A 17141-nucleotide genomic window follows, 5' to 3' on the forward strand; every position below is an offset into this window, starting at 1 on the left:
TTTGACTACAGACAGACTGAACTCTCAGCCTGCCTACAGCTCTGCAATTGCGTTATTCACACTACGGTGGAACCTGAGATCCTCCTGGGTTGTATGGCTCATCTCCACACTGTCTTTACCACCTGAGGTTTTGAGGAAGCTTACAGAAGGAGTTATGAATGAAGAACTGTTAATCCTGAATAGAGCAGCATGAATCACATTTCTGAAAAATCATTTACAAACAAGCAGAGAAGAATCTTCAACTTTGAAACATTTTTTGTGTGCATAAACTGTAACCTTTAATGTGCAGGTAATGGAGTAGACAGCAGTAATGCATCTACAAAACTAGCTATTTAGACTGATACCTGAACATAAAACGGGATCGTGAAAGAGCACCCAGAGCTTTGTAAACAAACCATTTTGGACTGAGGCATAAATCTTAATCATACTGATTTTTGGTTCAGTTTCATCATTGGGATTTCAGAAAATGGTGTGTGAAAATTTAATGTTGTCTCTGTTTGCACTATTAAAAATGCTCACTACAGTTACAATTCTAAACTTGGGATAAGGGTTGCATTTGCAAGCCCACTCCAGGACTCGAACACATGTTATCGGTCAATACTCCTATGTGGTACTCCTGCAGAGTTAGAAATACCATTCTTTGGATGAGATGTTAAAACAAAGCACCATCTGGGATTCAGGTGGAAGTAAAAGATTCTGTGGTATTATTCAAAGCAGGGAAGTTTGCCCAGTGTCCTGGTCAACAACACCAGATTAGCTGGTCATTCATATTATGGCTAATTATGGAATCTTGGTATGTGCAAAATGGCTACAGTTCTGCCACTGTTGGTGGGAGCAATTTTGGGTGTCGCAAGAGAAGTACCGGCAGTGCACTTCCTGACTGAAATTTGAATTTTTTTTCCTATGTTGCTTTGGTCCTAATACGTTAACTACAATTAGTGGCAATATTGTAATACAGCCATAATGTTTGTTTATCCTAAACATAACTACTGAGCTGTAGTGGTTGACCTTGTAGAAGGCGGTTTTTAACATTGTTTTGTATGCTTCTCTGTTGAGGCCATTGAAACCTGGAAAGATACAAGTTCCAGCATGCTGGTAACTTCATCAACCTCATTAGTGTATCTCTTAACTGCACAAGTGTGACATTTTACCATTTTCAGCCCAGCTATTCTGCAGTCTCTAACTGAAGTTGCTGAATATGGTCAGTTTTATGCTCTGGGCCCTGTGGTTCTTGTCAACTTAATTGGGACGGTCTAAGCATATTTCTTGTAATCTAGTTTTATATTTACAGCAATTGGACTGTTGTTAGGTAGGCAGGTGTGACAGCCACATATAATACCTAGCATCAGAACTATTCCAGTTGGTCAGTATTATAAAATATCAGTCATCACATAGCTCGAAGGCGATATGGCGAGTGAGTTGTGGGATTAAGCGGTTACTCAGTGCAGTGTGTTTTCTCCAGTGGAGTTTGATTCCTCTTCGACTCATATTTTTCAGCACCTTTCCTTGCTCTGGAAAAAAAAAATCATAAAACAAATGATACTCAATAAATGTTTACATTTCTTTTGTGTATTTCACAATTTCCATGCTCTCGCGCCCCCGGTTCTTCAGATATTTCACCTAAGTGACTGTTCTTGCATGTGAGCCATTAGCCCATTCACACAAGATTCTTTCCTCACCTACACATGCATGCGCGCACACCCATTGGGCTGACATTAACTATCTAAAGATGATGGATTCAATCTAGGACCTTGTTGCTCAGAGGCAACTTTGTCAGGTACCACTACTGAAGAATGCTACTGCAATTAGCCCAGGAGTTCTTGATTTTATAATATGGTGAGATCTTTGCTGTCATCACTTAATTTATGTCCCAAATCAGCTTTAACTTTTTCTGATCAAACCTGCTTTCCACTTCTTCAGTAGTGTCTGGTAAAGGAATGTTTAATGTTTCCAATGGGAAGAAAACAACAACTCCAGATATTATTGCCCTTCCACGATATATAACTGTTGGCAGGAAAGGTATGTGGTCACCGGTCAGCTTTCTAACTGGTGCAGCCATGGTTCCAAAGTGGGCCGTTGTATTCACAAGTCCCATTCCCATCTGTCTGCAGGGGAAGAACAAGCCAACAGGGTGAGTCAGAAACTGACTATAAAATATTCGGCCTTTTAACAGCATTTCTCTCTCCTCTCGTAAAGTATTTGAGTCATGTTGCGGTACTGTTCAACCTCCCTCACTGGAATATTAATGTATCCTAGACATGTGGCTGTAGTACTTCAATATGTTCCACACTGCCCTGCAACACTTTGGTGTATTGCACATCCCTGTCTCTCAATCTCTCTTCCCACCAACCACCAGTGCCGGTCACTGCAACACACTGATCTTATATATCACTGCACCCTGGTGATTCTAGTTGTCCTGCTCACGAGAACTGCAACAATGAAAATATAGAACCTAAACTGAAGATTTATAAAAATTGACTTTTAAAAAGTGTACAGTGTTGCAAAATGGCTGCCGAAGGTCAGACTACCTGGCCCTGTATATTCAAACTGTCTTACTGTCTGTTAAGGACTAAAGGATACATTCATTCCAAGCTAAGAGTTGTCAATTACACCCATCCTGAACCCATCAAGAGGTGGGGGCAAGGCAGGGTGTGGAGGAACCTAATAAACCTACAAGACGACTATCTTCTATCTTCCACAAACTTGAGCTTATCCACTACTCTGCTATCCGTATCCTAACTCGCACAAAGTCATGTTCACCTATCACCCATTGTGCTTGCTGACCTACATTGGTTGCCGGTTGAGCAATGCCTTGATTTAAAAATTCTCATCTTTGTTTTCAAATTCCTCCATTGCCTAGTGCCACCACCCCCACCCCACACCCATCTCCTATCTCTATAACCTCTTCCAGCTCCACAACCCTTCTCCAGTTCTGGCCTCCTGCTCATCTCTGATTTTAGTTGCTCCACCAGTGGTGGCTTAAGCTCTGCAATTCCCTTCCTTAACATCTCCGCCTCTCTACCTTGCTTTCCTCCTTTAAGATTATCTTAAAACCTATCTGTTTGATCAAGCTTTTGGTTATCTGCTCTTATATCACCCTGTGTAGCTCCTCTGAAGTGCCTTGGGATGTTTGACTACCTTAAAGATGCAAGTTGTTATTAAAAGGCTTATTGCACTTACCTTTAATGTATGTGAGAAATAAAGACTTGCCTTCAGCACTCCATGTGGTGAATCTTGCTCTGGGCCTACAAATTATGTAAATGAAGTATTTCACTTATTGAAGTAAGTGTTGAGTATGACCCCTGACAGTGCCTTCCCACATAGAAACCTCCAGAAGCAGAACAAGGGGAAGGAGGAGGAGAAAGCCCCACCTGTTCGAGATTGCCAACTGGAAGTTGGACCAGAGCAGGAGAGTCTGCTGCTCGAACCTATGAATAATTAACACAGGCTCAACATTAAGCAAAATAAACCTTTGCAATTACAGGTTTGACGGTTACATAACATGGGCCAAGTGGCTTCTTTCTGTGCCGTAAACTTCTGTGATTCTATCATAACAGTATTGGTAACTTTCATTTGTGCTATGTCTCTGGTAACGTGGGGCAGAATTTTTGCCCCCATATGGGGACAAGAACAGAGGCAGGTGGGTGTGTAATTTTGTGCAGCTGGCCATCGTGCCAGTTTGCCGGTACCATCCCACCCCAGGCCATTTTCCCGGAGGAGGGATCAGGAGTAGAAGGGCGACCTGCCTGCAAGTGGCGGGTAGCCAATTAACATAAGTAAAAGGTCAATTATGGCCAATTATCAGAGGCTGACTGGAAATTTTTATCAGCCTGCGAGCCCCAAACAGTGTTGGGAACAGGCCAGCTGCCTGGAGGTGGCAGACCAGGAGGCGAGTGCTCCAGGCAGGCTTTGAGGCATTCCTTGCATACCTGGCCACAGCTGTGGCTGCACGCCAGCCTCTGGAGGGATTCTCCTCCATAATGGTGGCCTGGAAGCTGTGACCATTTTTTAAATTCAAAAGTTTTAAAAGTACTGAGAGGACACCTCAAGATGGAGGCAGCCTCTCCCTTATCTGCAACAGTAAGCTGCACCTTCTCCATGCTGGAGAGCCTCCTATTGACATGGCTTAGTAATGCAGCAGTTACTCACTCAGCTACCTTCATCGGGCTTTTTCAAATTCATGGACAGCTTAACTTTTATGTTTTAAAAGGCGCAGGCCAAAGCGCACACTCTGTGCATATATTGTAAGCAAGATATAGAGAAAATAAATTAATGCAAGGTGCCGATGAGCGCCTGGTGCCTATTGAGCTGCACCATAGCTGGAGTCAATGCCTTAAGGAAAAGGTGATAGGAACTTTTAATGAGCAAAAGAATGAGGCAGTGGAGAATAGCATCATTTGAACTTGCAGTGGCTGAATGTGCTTACCTGCCTCTTATCACCCAAAGTTCCTGTGCGTTTTCAAGTCTATAAAGAGAACCCATTTAAACCAATTATATTCCTTCAATGACAGTTCAGCTGGCATCATTGTCACTGTAGATCAGACAGGTCCCAGTGACCAGTTAGGAGTTTGACCTCACCAATTCAACTTGAGTAGAAAGAAAAACCATAAAGCTTTATGATAGCCATCATACGTTCTCACTTGTCAGAAAGCCTGCCCAGTACTGTGGCTCCCGTCAGCAAGGCAGCCATATAGGTAGACTGTGCCATCTGTCTCAGAGACTTCTAGCTGCACACTAGGTCCCACTGTGAAAATAATAGTGAAACCAACAGTTAGTGGAGACACAATGATGGTAACAGTCAGTGGGATACTCTAAAAACATCTCGTTATAAACAAATAATGTCATAGAGTCATACATGTCCATGGAGATTTCTCTTTCTCGCCTCGTAACTGAATAGAATTCTTGTAGTTCAGCATTGTTTGGGCTATAAACTATATAACAGATAATCTGTTGACTCTGCATACAGGAATTACCTACAACAAGTTGGGGATCAGCAGGGTACAGGTGTATCTGGGTAGAACTCCAGTTCGTTCAGTAGAATAAAGATGGATGACTATTTAACTACATGGAGTTCCTGTTAATTCAGCAAGGTAATGATTTCTCACTTTGTAGACTAGGATAAAGGTCATTGTACGCACACACTAGTTCTAGGCACTGCTTAAAGATGAGAGGTCATAGTGGCATCAGTCAGGCTGCTTTCTCCCTTTTCAGGACAATTTTATAAAATGTTGAACACAATAGCACAAAACCAAAGACAGTTTCTGGCCAAGCACAATTACCATCAGAAGAATGACAGAGCAGAATTTTGGCCTGGCTGACTGGCCTGATGAATTGTCTGGGGTTGACCCCATTTAAAGTGTTTCAGCAGACTCTGAACAATATTATCATCTTTGGGTGGCAATAAATGCATGCAGCATGTTAAAGACACCGGATGGCTCCATTAATCAAGGTATTATGTACTGGTGAAGAATGAGACTAAAGTCCTGCTGTTGGGAATTCAGTTATAGGGATAATTGTAGACCGAAATGATGAAATAGTGGGACATTGTACTTCCTGTGCTTTCAGTGCATAGGGAAAGGAGGTGGAATGCTGTCTGGAGGGGGCAGTAGATCAGAGATGAACAGTGGAATGAATGTTCTGCCATTTTGTTTCTTTTTCCCAAAGGTGCTAACTCAAGCTTCATTACAGTCCCACAGGCCCAACCACCCTTGGTACCTTGTCCAAGAAGGCATTCCACTCAGTCCCACACTGATTAATACATTTACAGCTGAACCCTGGGGAGGTGAATCCACAGTTTGTAATGTTAGAAAAATTAAAGTCAATGTCACCTCTTTAGGAAGTATCTTTCCAAGCTTAACGGAAAAATGAGTTTTATTGCAGCTACTTTTACTTTGACCTGCACTGATTGTAACAGGAGGCAGCAGCAGAATCATGTCTTGGATTTTATTCTCATTCACTATGATAAATGATTTTTTTTTCACTGTGGGCAGTTCCATTAGGCACATTGGAACAGGAGTAGGCCATTCAGCTCCTTAAGCCTATTCAACTAGGCCATGGCTGATCTGTATCTCAACTATATTTACCTGCTCCTGATCCATATCCATATCCCTTGATCCCCTTACAAAAATCTTATCAATATCAGTTTTGATAATGTCAGTTTATTCCCAGCATCTGCAGCCTTTTAGGGTAGAGAGTTCCCAAATTTCACTATTCTTTGTGGAAAAAGTGCTTCCTGTATTTCACTCCTGAATGCCCTAGCTCTCATTTTAAGATTATGCTTCCTTGTTCTGGATTTCCCCACCAAAGGAAATAGTTTCTTTGTATCTACCCCTTTGAATCCCTTTTTTTTTACTTTAGATACCTCGATTAGATCATCCCTCAACCATCTAAACCCAAGGGAATACAAGCCTGTTATGTAACCAGTCCTCGTAACTAAAAGCTTTAAGCCTGGTATCAGTCTGGCGAATATGCACTGTATTCCTCCTAGGCTAATATATCTTTGCTGAAGTGCGGTGCCCAAAATGTAACACAGTAATCCAAGTGGGACCTGACCAAAGCTATATACAGCTGAAGTATAACTTCCTCCCTTTTATATTCCAGCGTTCTTGAGATAAAAGCCTACATTCAGTTAGCCTCTTGTTTATTTTTTGTACCTATCCTACCTGGATACCCAAATCCCTTTATTCCTCCGCACCTCCTAGTCTTTCATCATTTAGCAAATATTCCACTTTGTATTTCTTAGATTCAAAGTGGTGACCTCATACTTCCTCATATTAACCTTCATTGAATCATGGATTGATACAGCACAAAAGGGGGGCATTCAGCCCATCATTCCTGCACCGACACTTTGATAGACCTATCCAACTAGTCTCACTCCCCTGCTGTTTTCCTGTAGCCCTGTAGTTATTTTCCATTTAAGTATTTGTCCAATTCCCAGTTGAAAATTACTACTAAACCAGCTTCCACCACCGTTTCAAGCAGTGTATTTAAGATCACAACAATTCTCTGTGAAAAATGTTTCCTCATGCCATGTTCTTTTGCCAATCACCTTAAATCTGTGCCCTCTGGTTACCAACCATTCTGCCATTGGAACCATTTTCTCCTTATTTACTCGATCAAAACTGTTGATGAGTTTGAACACCTCTATCAAATCCCCTCTTAGCCTTCTCTGCTTTGAGGAGAACCAACCTGAGCTTCTCCAGTCTCTCTACATAACGAAAGACCCTCATTCCTGGTACCATTCCAGCAAATCTCTTCTGCTTTCCCTTTAAGGCCTTGACAACTTTCCTAAAGTTTGGTATCTAGAATTGAAGTCAGTACTCCAGCTGAGGCCTAACCAGTGTTTTATAAAGGTTTTAGCATAACTTTCTTGCTTTTGTACTCTATGCCTCTACTAATAGAACTAAGGATCCCATGTGCATTTTTAAAAAAAAAGTCTCAATTTGTTCTGCCACCTTCAAAAATTTGTGTATCCAGGCTCTGCTCCTGCACCCCCTTTAAAATTGTACTTTTTAGTTCATATTGCCTTTCTGCATTCTTCCGACAAAAATGAAAAACTTCATACTTCTCTGCGTTAAATTTCATCTGCCATGAGTCTGCCCACTTCATCAGTCTCTCTGCCCTCCTGAAGTATGTTCTCCACATTGTTCACTACATTTCCGGTTTCGTGTCTTCTGCAATTTTAAAATTATACCCATGTGCAGGTCATTAATGTGTATCAAAAAGAGCAGTAGTCCTTATAGAAAACCTTGAGGAACACCACTTCACGTTTCCCTCCAGTCTGAAAAGCAACCATTTACCACTATTCTCTGCTTTCTGTCCCTTCACTAATTTTATATCCACACTGCCACAGTTCTTTTAATCCCATGGGCTTTAATTTGGTCATTATGTGGTACTTTGTCAAACACCTTTTCAAAATCTATATGCACAACGTCAACCCCACTATCCTCATGAACCCCTCCGTTACTTCTGCCACAGACTTTGCCAATGGGAGCAGAATCATGTCTTGAACTTTGCCTCTGTTTCCTGTAATAAATTATCCTTTTTGTATGTGGACAGTTCCATTCTTTAGCCATTATTAGTCAGTAGCCACATCACAGAAGTGTAGAGTATGTTAATAGATTACTTAAGAGGAAAGTCTGAGCTGATGTTGATTTATGATACCAACTGGAGAGAGAGAGTTTTACAAGAAGGGAGTGTTATTCCTGGAGGGGAAACCTGCAGCAGCAGGAGTTGTTATACTTAAAGGTGAATTTCATACTGATAATGCCTTTGTTCCTGTGTTCCTGAAATGTTAGCTTGGCTTAATTGATAGCACTCGTATTCATGGGTTCAAGCCATAGTTCAGAACCTGCGCACATAATAGAGAGCGGAACTTCAAGTAAGACTGAGGGAGTAGTGCATTGTTGGAGGTTTAATGTGACATTAAACTAAGGTCTTGTGTGCCAGTTCAGGTGAACATAAAAGCTGTCCTGGTATCATAGTCAACATCCAAACAATAACAATACCACCCAAAATCAGATTACTGGGACATTTATTTCCAGTATTGTTTATAGGATTTTGCTGTTAATAATTTTACTGCCATGTTACAGGACCTGTGACAAAAATGTAATATGTTGTTTTGCTTGGTGCCTGTCCCTTTCAATCAACTTGTCCTATATAGGACTTCAAAGACAGTTGCAGTTAATAAAACTCTACTAGCCGCATTCAATATAAACATTGTCATAACTATTCAAAGTGTAGGTTTAAGAGGAAGAACCAAATTACTTTTGAACCAACATAGCCTATATTTGGAGTGGAGGAGATGTGGGCTAGTGCTTGGAGTGCGGATTCCACTCTGAGGGGAAGGTCAGCACCCCTGTGATCTACCCCACCTTTCTCTGCCACATTCCCAGGCCACGGGAGACTTCTCTTTGCTAAGTATTCCATGTTTCCCTCCTGTTCTGCTATTCTGCTGTAACCATTTATAAGTACCTCCTCTAGACGCATCTTTCCAGCATTGCAAATGTACTTCAGAAGTGCTTCATTGACTGTAAAGTGATGTGCTGAGATAATGAAAGCCACTATATAGATGCAAGACTTTATTTTATTTCTTTATTTGTCCATTACCACTCCATTTTGCCTTGAACCATCATCCCTTTTGTTATTTAATCACTTCTGCCCACTATCCTATCACCTTCCCTTTGTTCTTTCCTCCAAGCGTCTACCCCGCCCCTCCCCCCCCCCCCCCCCCCACCCCGGCCCTGCACCTCCTTTTGCCAAGTTCTGTACTGGCTTAAAATCTGTTACATCTCTAACACCTAGTTCTGATGAAAAGTCATTGACATTGGGGCGAATTTTATGGTGGTGGCAGGGTCTCGACGTCGGAGGAAACTGATGCTGGGACCCCGGTGTTGCTCTTTCCCGGAAGGCCCGCCGAATTTAGTGCCAATCAGGCACTAAAGTGGACAACGGCGGGCCATCCATAGGATATAGGACCCCGTCGCCAGAAATCCCAGCCCTGCAGAGCTGCCGGCTAATCAGAGCCAGGCAATTGGAAAAACAAAATTAGAGGATATGGGTTTGAGGGGAATATACCGGCATAGATTGAGAACTGGCTAACGAACTGCAAACAGACAGTAGTGTTATGACCAGGTGTGAAAGGTGTCCAGGGGTCCCTTTCAGCCTTCACCTGGTCTTATTGTAACAGGGTTTAATTTTTAAACACACTATGTTTTGAGTTTCCGCTTTAGTGAATCCTTTTTCACCACTTTCCAATTATAAGGCAAAGAAAATGAGCATAAACTTTCTTAGATTTAAAGAAGAAAAATGAAAGTTATTAAAACTTAAACTTAAACTCTAATTCGGTTAATGCCTACGGATTAGGTGGATTTGGCAAGTGGGGGCCTGCATGACAGTAGGAACAAATGTCATTTTCGGATTGGCAGGCTGTGACTAGTGGGGTACCGCAAGGATTAGTGCTTGGGCCCCAGCTATACACAATTTATATCCATGATTTGGATGTGAGGATTAAATATAATATTTCCAATTTGGCCGATTACACAAAACTAGGTGGAAGTGTGAATTGTGAGAAGGATGCAAAGACGTTTCAAGGGGATTTGGAGCGGCTCAGCGAGTGGACAAAAATTTGGCAGATGAAATGTAATGGGAGAAATGTGAGATTATCCATTTTGGTAGAAAAAACAAGTACAGAGTATTTCTTAAATGTTGGGAGGCTGGGAAATGTTGAATTTCAAAGGGACTTGGGTGTCCTTGTTCATGGAACCATAGAAAGATTGCGGCATAGAAAGAGGCCATTCAGCCCATCTGTCTGCACCAGCTGAAAAAACTAGCCGCCCATTCTAATCCCACCTTCCAGCACCTGGTCCATAGCCTTGCAGGTTACAGTAGTTGAGATGCAGGTCCAGGTACCTTTTAAATGAGTTGAGGGTTTCTGCCACCACCACCTACCGGGCAGCAAATTCCAGACACCCACCACCCTCTGGGTGAAAAAGTTTTCTCATGTCCCCTCTAATCCTTCTACCAATCACCTTAAATCTATGCCTCCTGGTAATTGACCTCTCTGCTAGGGGCAACAGATCCTTCCTGTCTACTCTATCTAAGCCCCTCATAATTTTGTACACATCAATTAAGTCACCCCTCAGCCTCCTCTGTTCTAAGGAAAACAACCCTAGCCTATCCAATCTTTCTTCATAGCTGTAATTTTCCATGAGTCACTGAAAACTAATATGCAGGCACAGCAAGCAATTAAGAAGGCAAATGGTATGTTGGCTTTCATTACAAGAGGATTTGAGAATAGGCGTAAATATGTCTTACTGCAATTACATAGAGCTTTGGTGAGGCCACATCTGGAGTATTGTGTGCAGTTTTGGTCTCCTTACCTAAGGAAAGTTATACTTGCCCTAGAGGGAGTGAAACGAAGGTTCACCGAATTAATTCCTGGGTTGGAGGGATTGTTCTAAGAGGAAAGATTAAGTAGACCATGCCTTTATTCTTTGGAGTTTAGAAGAATAAGAGGTGATTTCATTCAAACATACAAAATTCTTATAGGGCTCGACAGGGTAGATGTAGGAAGGATGTTTCCCCTGGCCTCGGGGGGAGGGAGGGGAACGGCAGCAGACGCACCAGCCCCCCCCCCCTTTTCCGACCCAGGACCCTTGTTCAGGTACTAACCTGCACACAGAGCCGGGAAGCAGCCTGCGCGGTTTTTCCTACCATGCTTCTCGTGCAGCAACAGGGCTGTCCGCCGCACGGCTAATTATGGTTGCATCGGAAGGAGGCCTTAGTTGGGGGTTTATTGCCCAGTTAAGGGCCTCAATTGGCGGTGGGGTGGAAAGGCTGTTCACAGGCCTTCCTGTCCCAAATTAAATTTCGGCGGAGGTGGGATGGTAGTGGCAACCACACGCACCCTCACCCCTGCCACTGTTGCACCCGATTTTATGCTCTGCCCGCCTCCAAACCTGCCGTGGGGAGACCATAAAATTCCACCCATTGAGTCTGTTTCTGTTTGTACAGATGCTGCCTCACGTGCTGAATGTTTTCCAGCATTTTCTGTTTTTTTTTTAAATTTTAGGCTGTGCGATTGTTCAGTTAAAGCAGGTAAATTATTTATTAATCCAATTGTCATTAAATTATAATTAGCCATGACAGCCACTGAAAGGGTACATAAATGGGTCGATCTGTTCATTTAGCTGATGTAAGAAAGAAATGCTTTTGCATTTATATAGTGCTGTTCATGTCTTCAGCATGATTCAAAATGCTTTACAGCCAATGAATTGCTTCTGAAGCTGCTATACTGGAAAGCAGGGCAGTCAATTTGTACTGCAAAAAACTAATGAAAACACTGACGAAGAAATGTTACTAGGGTGCCAGGCAAACTCCCTGGCTGTACTGGATGGAGCATGATGCAGCATTCCCAAAGTGAACATAACATGGGAACATAAGAAATAGGAACAGGAGTAGGCCATTTGGCCCCACAAGCCTACTCTGCCATTCAATAAGATTATGGCTGATCTGATAGTGGCCTCGACTCCATTTTGCTGCCTGCCCCCCCCCCCCCCCCCCGCATAACCCTTGACTCCCTTGTAGATCAAAATCTGTTTACCTCAGCCTTGAATATATTTAATGATCCAGCCTCCACTGATCTCTTGGGCAGAGAATTCCAAAGATTAACAAACCACTGAGAGAAGAAATTCCTCCTCATTTCTGTCAAATGGGAGAACCCTTATTCTGAAACTGTGCCCCCTAATTCTAGATTCCTCCATGAGGAGAAATATTGTCTCAGCATCTATCCTGTTAAGCCCCCTCAGAATCTTATATGTTTCAATAAGATCACCTCTATTCTTCTAAATTCCAATGAGTATAGGCCCAACCTGCTCAACTTTTCCTCATAAGAAAACACCTACATCCTAGGAATCAAACTAGTGAACCTTCTCAGAACTGCCTCCAATACAGCTATATCCCTCCTAAAATGAGGAGACCAAAAATGTACACAGTTCTCAAGGTGTGATGTGATGGAGTCCATGGTTTGCGAGACCAGTGGAGGAGCGTGTGCAACCTGTTGTCTGAACAGAATATTTGTTGAGTGTTTAGTTAGGTGCACTGACCCTAGTTTCAAAGCTTGTTTTTTGAGACAATCCCTAACTAAAAATGCAACTAAAAACTTCAGGGTTCTGGGGAGACATAACTGGCTGGAACCAGATAAAACAGACACAGAATCATCGAAGTTCAGATCACATGATTGCAGTGTGCATGCAAACTGAAGAGAATGAAAGCTGAATCCAGGAGCTGGCCATAGGCAAATACGAGTGGCTGCAGCTGTTCGGTTAAGCTAATATGGGTGGATCCATGGCATCAAGACTGTCAAGAGCAGAGCTGAGGAGAATCTGGAGTAGTGCGCAGTTTTTGGTGGAGATCGTACCCATAGAGTTTGGGATTGAAAGAGAACTTCTGTCGGATGAGAACTGGTGGCTGCACCTTGGAAGATGGGATCTGGAGATCTGCCTGAAGAAGTTCAGAGCTTTTAAGGATCTTGTGGCTGTAATTGGTGCCATATATGCTGAGTGAACTGCCCAGTAAATACTTTTGTTTAATCTAATAATGTGTAATTGTAAAATATATTTTGACTGTGATTTGTCTGTTAATTCATGGTTAATGTGTATTCTGATTTTGGTTTGATTGTTAAAGTAAATATTATAAAAGTGAAATCTTGTCCATTTGGTTTTTCTATTGGGTCGTTCGTTAAATTCAGTTCTTTTGGTTTGTTAATCTCCACGTGGATCATAACAGTGGTCTCACCAACACTCTGTACAGTTGTGCCAAGACATCCTTACTTCTATACTCCATCTCCCTTGCAATAAAGGCCAGCATTCCATTTCCCTTCCAAATTACTTGCTGTATCTGCATGCTAACTTCCTGTGACTCATGTATGGGGACACCCTGAATCCTCTGTACCACAGCATTCTGTAGTCTCTCTCCATTTAAGTAATATTTTTCTTTTCTGTTCTTCCTACTAAGCTGGATAATGGCACATTCTCCCATATTATACTCCATCTGCCAAATCTTTGCCCACTCACTTAACCTATTTATAATCCCTTTGCAGACTCTCTGTGTCCGCCTGACAACTTGCTTTCCCACTTTTTTTTTAGATTAGAGATACAGCACCGAAACAGGCCCTTCAGCCCACCGAGTCTGCGCCGAACATCAGCCACCCATTTATACTAATCCTACACTAATCCCATATTCCTACCAAACATCCCCACCTGTTCCTATATTTCCCTACCACCTACCTATACTAGTGACAATTTATAATGGCCAATTTACCTATCAACCTGCAAGTCTTTTGGCTTGTGGGAGGAAACCGGAGCACCCGGAGAAAACCCACGCAGACACAGGGAGAACTTATCTTAGTATCATCAGCAAATTTGGCTACAGTACACTCTGTCCTTTCATCTGTCATTAATATAGATTATAAATAGTTGAGATCCCAGCACTGATCCCTTTGGTCACTAGTTACAGTTTGTCAACCTGAAAATGACCCATTTATCCCCATTTTCTGTTTTTTTTTAATACTTTCATGGGAAGTGAGTGTCACTGTCAAGGCCAGCATTTGTTGCTCATCCCAAGTTGCCCTTAAGAAGGTGGTGAGATGCCTTCTTGAACCGCTATAGTCCATATGGTGCAGATACACCTACAGTGCTGTTAGGTAGGGCGTTCCAGGTTTTTGACCCTGTGGCAGTGAAGGAACGCGATATAGTTCCAAGTCAGGATGGTGTGTGGCTTGGAGGGGAACTTGCTGGTTCTCATGCATCTGCTCCCTTGTCCTTCTAGGTGATAGAGGTCATGGGTTTGGAAGATGCTGTCGAAGGAGACTTGGCGAGTTGCTGCAGTGCATCTTGTAGATGTTACACACTGCTGCCACTGTGCGTTGGTGGTGGAGGGAGAGAATGTTTAAGGTAGTGAATGGGGCGCCAATCAAATGGGCTGCTTTGTCCTGGATGGTGTCGAGTTTCTTGAGTGTTGGAGCTGCATTCATCCAGGCAATGCATTGGAAGTTCCACTTGGGAAACAAGGAAATGCCAGAGACTTTGAACAAATATTTGTTCAATATTTTATATCTATCTTCACAGTAGAAGACACTAAAAGCATCCAATAATAGTAGAAAATCAGGGGCAAAAGGGAGGGAGGAACTTAAATGATCGCTATCACTAGAGAAAAAGTATTAGGAAAGCTAATAGGACTAAAGGCTAACAAGTCTCCTGGACCCGATGACCTGAATCCTAGGGTCTTAAAAGAAGTGGCTGCAGAGATAGTATATGCATTGGTTGTAATCTTTCAAATCTCCCTAGCTTGCGGAAAGGTCCCAGTGGATTGGAAAACTGCAAATGGTAACACCCTATTCAAGAAAGGAGGGAGACAGAAAGCACAAAACTATAGGCCAGTTAGCCTAACTTCTGTCATTGGGAAAATGCTGAAATCCATCAGTAAGGAAGTAGGAGCAGGACTTTTAGAAAATTATGATACAATCAAACAGTCAACATGGTTTTATGAAAGGGAAATCGTTTTGACAAATTTATTAGAGTTCTTGAGGATACAATGAGCAGAGTGGATAAAGGGGAACCAGTAGATGTAGTGTATTCAGACTTCCAAAAGGCATTCAATAAGGAGCTCTACACTTTTGAGGTTTTCATTGATTTCAAGTTGCAGATGGTGTGAGGAATCCTGATTTTAACAATGTGAGCTCGTAGGAAAGAGGATGAGCACATAAGATTGTATATTCGGAGCTTTGCAGGAATAAAAGAGCAATGTCTGGCACCTCAGAGAGCAGTGTAACGCCATTAAAATATAGAGATGATAGGTTCTGTCAGATGATATGTTTTTACTTGTATTTTGTGATAGACCAGAGAAATTCTGTACATGAACAATGGTATTGTTCCTTTTAATATGCATTCAATGAAACTGATAACTGTTAAAATAATATGCATTACTATTTATTGAAGCTGGCATCTGGAACACATACTAGCAAGAGATTTTAGTGCTTGATGTACTGGTGATTGCATATTCATGGCAGTGGTAGTGGGAGCAATCTGAGCTGATAAATTAAGAGTGATGGAAGAAGTATGTACAACATTATACTATTCGTTCAAACATATTTCAGATTAAGAATGTGGTATGGTGTGGCCCATGTGAACAGGTGTACAGACACTAAAGAAGGTCACCCATCACGTTGCTACTCAGAAGCTGATGGTCTGTTGAGATTGAGCTGTGTCTGGTTAAACAGTCTGTTTTATCAGTGATATGTGTGCCTCCTGCAGTGGAATCTCATCCCTCATTGGCTCCTTGTCTTTTTCAGCACCTTTTTTTGCTCTGGAAATAAATAAGTCACAAAACAAACAGTGATTAGAAAACATGCAACCTTTGTTTCTTTGCGTCACCCCTTCTCCATGTGTGCGCCCAGAAAAAGTTTCAGGGCACTTTCACATCTTAGCAAAGTCCTTTTCTCTTCAGACATCCAAAATCCCACACACTTCCCAGCAGGAGTTAGCTGGATCACAATGACAAGTGGGAACCCTGGGAGTTTCTGAAGCCAATTGTAGCACCTCCCTTACTGTTCTGTTTGAGACTTGCTATCGAAGATGACTATATTGAATCAAGCACCATCATAAACAGTGCACAGATATCCTATGTGACTATAACTGTGGTAGATTATCGCTCTTCATCCTCCTTAACCTGTCTGTAGCCTTTGATATGGTTGACCACACCATCTTCCTCCAGTGCTTCTTCTACCTCTTCCGGCTGGGTGGGGCTGCCCTTGCCTGGTTCCAATCTTATTTATCTAGTTGTAGCCACAGAATCACTTGCAATAGGCTACAAAGACTCGTGGACTGTCTCTCCTATGCCTGTCAATTGTTCTCCTTGACTATAAGTGTCAAGAAAATAGTGGTCTTGGGACAAGCTTTTGCATCTCTATCACTGATTACACTAAATAACAACCCACTGGAAGTAGTTAGAAAATTCTGCTACCTTGGGTCCACAGTGACAGACAACCTGACCCTTGATGCAGAGCTCGATGCATGCATAGAGAAAACCGCCACCACATTTGGCGGAATCGTGAAACATGCATGGGATAACACCAAGCTGACCCTTAGGGCCAAGCTGATGGTTAATAAGGCTTATGTTCTCAGCACCTTGCTATATGGCTGTGAAACATGGGCAACTAAGAGCTACCAGGAAAAGAAGCTCAATAATTTCCATCTTCACTGGCTGCGGCGCATTATGGGTATATCTTGGCAGGACAAAATCAAAAATGCGGCAGTCCTCTCAAAGGCAGAGCTCCCAAGTATGTTGGCATTAATCTAACAGAGGCGGCTTTGGTGGATCAGACATGTGGCGGCACAGTGGCGCAGTGGTTAGCACTACAGCCTCACAGTTCCAGGGACCCGGGTTCAATTCTGGGTACTGCCTGTGCGGAGTTTGCAAGTTCTCCCTGTGTCTGCGTGGGTTTTCTCCGGGTGCTCCGGTTTGCTCCCACATGCCAAAGACTTGCAGGTTGATAGGTAAATTGGCCATTATAAATTGCCCCTAGTATAGGTAGGTGGTAGGGGAATATAGGGAAGGTAGGGATGTGGTAGGAATATGGGATT

At 42.5% G+C, this 17141-nt stretch overlaps 2 protein-coding genes across 3 annotated transcripts in view; one reads left to right on the top strand and one right to left on the bottom strand.

Moving 5' to 3' along the window:
- Window positions 1-17141, top strand: part of tm7sf2 (transmembrane 7 superfamily member 2) — a 558775-nt gene that overhangs the window by 84973 nt on the left and 456661 nt on the right. The gene's annotated exons all lie outside the window — the stretch shown is intronic.
- LOC137356052 (solute carrier family 22 member 6-A-like) overlaps window positions 15467-17141 on the bottom strand; it is a 36318-nt gene continuing 34643 nt past the window's right edge. For both annotated transcript variants that reach the window (XM_068021789.1, XM_068021791.1), the window contains exon 10: window positions 15467-15864. In XM_068021789.1, coding sequence (XP_067877890.1) covers window positions 15771-15864 — 94 coding nt within the window. In that variant the 3' untranslated portion in view covers window positions 15467-15770. The remainder of the gene's footprint in view (window positions 15865-17141) is intronic.

The sequence above is a fragment of the Heterodontus francisci genome, chromosome 44, assembly GCF_036365525.1.
Source record: "Heterodontus francisci isolate sHetFra1 chromosome 44, sHetFra1.hap1, whole genome shotgun sequence".
Classification (NCBI taxonomy): Eukaryota; Metazoa; Chordata; class Chondrichthyes; order Heterodontiformes; family Heterodontidae; genus Heterodontus; species Heterodontus francisci.